This window comes from Salvia miltiorrhiza, chromosome 1, assembly GCF_028751815.1.
Source record: "Salvia miltiorrhiza cultivar Shanhuang (shh) chromosome 1, IMPLAD_Smil_shh, whole genome shotgun sequence".
NCBI lineage: Eukaryota > Viridiplantae > Streptophyta > Magnoliopsida > Lamiales > Lamiaceae > Salvia > Salvia miltiorrhiza.
The window spans coordinates 54,608,652-54,612,444 of record NC_080387.1 but is presented as its reverse complement, the minus strand read 5'-3'; the positions used below and the strand labels follow the sequence as shown (position 1 = coordinate 54,612,444).

General features: G+C 38.8%; 1 protein-coding gene across 1 annotated transcript; it reads left to right on the top strand.

Moving 5' to 3' along the window:
• The first annotated feature begins 1,030 nt into the window (after positions 1 to 1,030).
• LOC131010168 (uncharacterized mitochondrial protein AtMg00310-like) lies at positions 1,031 to 2,017 on the top strand. Its single transcript, XM_057937590.1, has 2 exons — positions 1,031 to 1,190; positions 1,371 to 2,017. The coding sequence occupies exons 1-2, from the start codon at positions 1,031 to 1,033 to the stop codon at positions 2,015 to 2,017; spliced, it is 807 nt and encodes a 268-aa protein (XP_057793573.1).
• Positions 2,018 to 3,793: the final 1,776 nt, after the last annotated feature.

Below are 3,793 nucleotides of genomic sequence, written 5' to 3'. Positions count from 1 at the left end.
CGCCCGTCGGTCGTGCAGTACTTCCTCATGACCCGCGGCATGTGCGACGGGAGGCTCTCCGTGCGCGCCAGCCACGAGATCGGCGGCGGAAACTCCTTCTTCTCCGCCGCCGCCGGGCGCTTGTGCCTGCGGGGGAGCGCGAGCGCAGCGTCGACGTCCGATTCGAGATCGGCGCTACTCTCGACGCCGACGCAGTCTCCGAATGCCGGATCTGGCATGGCGATCGATCGAGAAATTTGTGGAGTGTGTGGATTTGGGGGTTTTGCATGAGCGGTTGGGATAAATACAGAGAGGGGGAAAGGAATGGGGGTTGACAGCTAATCATAACAAATCCGGGGGATTGGGTAAATTTGGATTTGGATTACGATACCTGAAATTAATACATTCTGCTTTCATATTTGTACATGGTAACTTATTATCTGTATATTCATATGGATATATCAAGGCGTTAGATTGATTTAAGATATTTCATTTTATTGGGAAAAAATAAGTAATTTTAGGAAACTCGATTTTATATAGATTTTTTTTTAAAAAAAATTCTTATTGTAGATATATCCGGTTGGAATTCCTTTTTCATGCCGAAATAACATTTTTTTGAGAAAATCTCTCTACTCTTTTGGTAATTCATTAATGAATTATCTAAAAAATATTATTTTTAAATAAAAATATATATAGTGATAGCCAATGCTTTATTCGTTATAAAAGTATGATATATTGGTATATGTATATGTATTCGGGAGTGGTTATTCGGGAAGTGCTCTGTTTTTCGGATGTCAACGAACCTCCGAAATCTGGTATGAATTACTTTCTTGGCTCGGAGTTCAGACGGCATTACAACCAAGTGCTAAAGAGCACTTCAACACTTTCTCTAATCTCGGCAACAAGAAAGATGCTAGCAGCCTTAGGATCTGCTGGGTTTGGTGCATTTGGAACCTGAGGTTTGGTGCATTTGGAACCTGAGAAATGAGTGCAAATTCAACAAATCTTCTTGGAGCAAGGACAATCTAATTAGAGAAATCAAAACAAGAACATGGACATGGAGCTCGGCTATCGGTTCGGAACCCGCAGCGAGAGATTTCAAAGCTTGGATGCTCTCCTTTCGTTAGCTTCTAGTTTCTCGCTTTTCCTTGTTCTTTTTCTTTCTTCCCCGGTGGTTGCTACATCTTTCTTTCTCCTGTACTCTGAACCTGGTTTTTTGGTACTCCTGATACCTTTCTTTTTATCTTAATTTGTTTTTTCCTGATTAAAAAAAATTTTATAAACCACAATTATTGTATAAAATAAATTCGTTATAAAATAATATATATGAACTTATTGTGAAAAATTATTAATTTAAAAATAATTTGTATTTTATACACTCTCTTTGGCAGGTCGTATCACTTTGATTAAAGCGGTCTTGCAAGCAATACCTATATATCAGCTCTCGTTCTCTTGTGTTCCAAAATCGGTCGTGAGAAACCTTAATTCTATCTTTGTCAAGTTCTTGTGGGGTGGGGGCGGGGGGAACTCGGGGTCTATAGCGTGGATTAAATGGGGTGTCTTATGCTCTAATAAAAGTGAAGGAGGGCTGGGGTTTAAGAATCTTGAATGGTTTAGTTGGGCGTCAGTGAGTAAGTGGATTTGGAGATACTTGGAGGGAGAAGAGGCACTGTGGGTGAGGGTGTTGAGATCAGTTCATGGTGATGTTGTTTGGGGAGGGGAAGGAGGGGCTGGGCTGGGCTGTCCGGGTGTGGGTAGGGGGTGGTGGCCGAAGATACTTAACCTGGGAGGGAGAGCGAGTGGGGGCTGGTTCTTACAAAATCTATCCCGTTCTATTGGTAACGGGAGGAATACAAAATTTTGGGGTAATAGATGGTTGGGGGCTAAACCTCTTAGGTATGTTGACCCGAGGCTCTTTCGTTTGTGTGTTGATAGAGATGTGTCGGTTGAGAAGTTCGGGAACTGGGTGGAGGGGACGTGGTTGTGGGAGTTTAGGTGGAGAAGGCAGTTGTTCGGAGTGGGAGAAAGGATTGCTTAACGACTTATCGGTGCTTATTTCAGGTGTTGTGCTGCAGTGAGATTTGAAGGATAGATGGCGCTGGAATGCAAATTCTCTTGAGACATACACAACCAAATCTGCTTATGCTGTCATCGCTGCAAATGAGTCGGAGGATACACCAAGTGTTGGCTCGCAAGATGCGATTATTAAGATCTGGAAGGTGGCGGCCCCACACAAGGTTAGAGTAACGGCGTGGATATATTTGAAAAATAGGCTTGCAACATGTGACAATCTCCTCAATAGAAACATGAAGTTGACTGTGGAAGAAACTTGGTGCAATGCTTGCATTTCAACGGAAGAAACGGTGAATCATCTTTTTCTATGCTGCCCGAAAGCTGCGATGATATGGAACTCTATTCAAAGCTGGATTGGTATTAGTACAGTTCGGCCAAGGAGTGTTGTGAAGTATTACACGATGTTTTGTTATTTTGGTAGAGAAAAGAAGTGCCGCAAGTTCCTACAGATGCTATGGGCTGCTACTATTTGGCTCATATGGGAAAAAAGAAATAAGAGTAGATTTGAAGGTATTGTGTGTGATGTAAACAGATTAATTGGTGTTGGAGGTGAAGGGTAGGAGTTGGGCTAAAATCTTTAAGGTGGATGATGTGGGTGTTAGTTTTGATGTCTGGTGCTCATGGAATTTTTCGTTGGGAGACTGCATCTCGTTCTAGGAGGGATGGTAAACAGATAGAGAGGTGGAGGAATTTTCCTAAGAAGTTGGGATGGATGGCGGCTTCTTTCAGTAGCCGAACTTGCGTGATCTTTAGAGATGGTTTTAGTTGGAAAATTTAGCTTCTCCGTCTTTTGATCTCGTCGGGCCTCTTCTGATTTTGTGGGCTTAAGACGTTTCTTATGTTTGGTGAATTGTAGGGTTGTATGTGTTTTTTTTTGGGGATCGATCTTTGGCATCTCTGGTGCCGGTCCTCATTTATTTTTAATACAAGTTATTTTCTGACCAAAAAAAAATTAAAAAATATAATTAACTTAAACTAAGTTCTATTTTCTTTTCTTTTTTAACTGTTTCTGCATTGACGAATTGTGTTAATTAATTCCATGTATTAATTAGCATTTTTACCAAGGCTACTTGTCTTATTATAACAAGTCATTTAATTGACGATTGATAATTTTGTTAAACATTTCCTCAAAAAAATAATAATTTTGTTAAACAGTGTGCCGAATTAATTTAAATAAAAATATGATCGGTTCAAATAATGGATATGGGTCATGTTATAGTTATGGGTCAAATTGCGACAATTAATCATAAATAAACAAATGCATGTACATATAAATACTCGTATATAAAAATATTTATCACTTTATTATTTTTATCAGTATGAATATAATAAAGAATATTAACAATATTAATTAAAGAATAAAACAAAGGACCGTTTTGGAACCATTAACATAAATTACTGAAGTAGAGGATTTGAACGAAGCTGGTAACCAGAATTTGAATAAATGAGAACTTAGCAAATTCTGATTCTGCTAGACAGCTCAACATCAACAGTTTCTTCCAGATCCAGCTTATCATTTATCTCTGATTTGCAGTTTTATTAATTCATACTTTTATCACAGGAAATAAATTAACTACTCCAGTATTACAATATTCAAGGGCGTGATTCATACTGGAATTAATTAATAACTCTTTAACTTAAACAATATAATGTGATTGGGTACAAACTCTGTAAATTTGAACAACAGGGGAAGATATATAATTCATACTACTCGTCATATATAGTGTTTATTGTTATATTT

What these genes read in the sequence shown, in the direction of transcription:
- LOC131010168 (XM_057937590.1), top strand. Translation starts at nt 1,031, where the DNA reads ATGGACATGGAGCTCGGCTATCGGTTCGGAACCCGCAGCGAGAGATTT. An exon ending in TCTCCTGTACTCTGAACCTG is followed by an intron (nt 1,191 to 1,370) that starts GTTTTTTGGTAC and finishes TCTCTTTGGCAG; the next exon opens with GTCGTATCACTTTGATTAAA.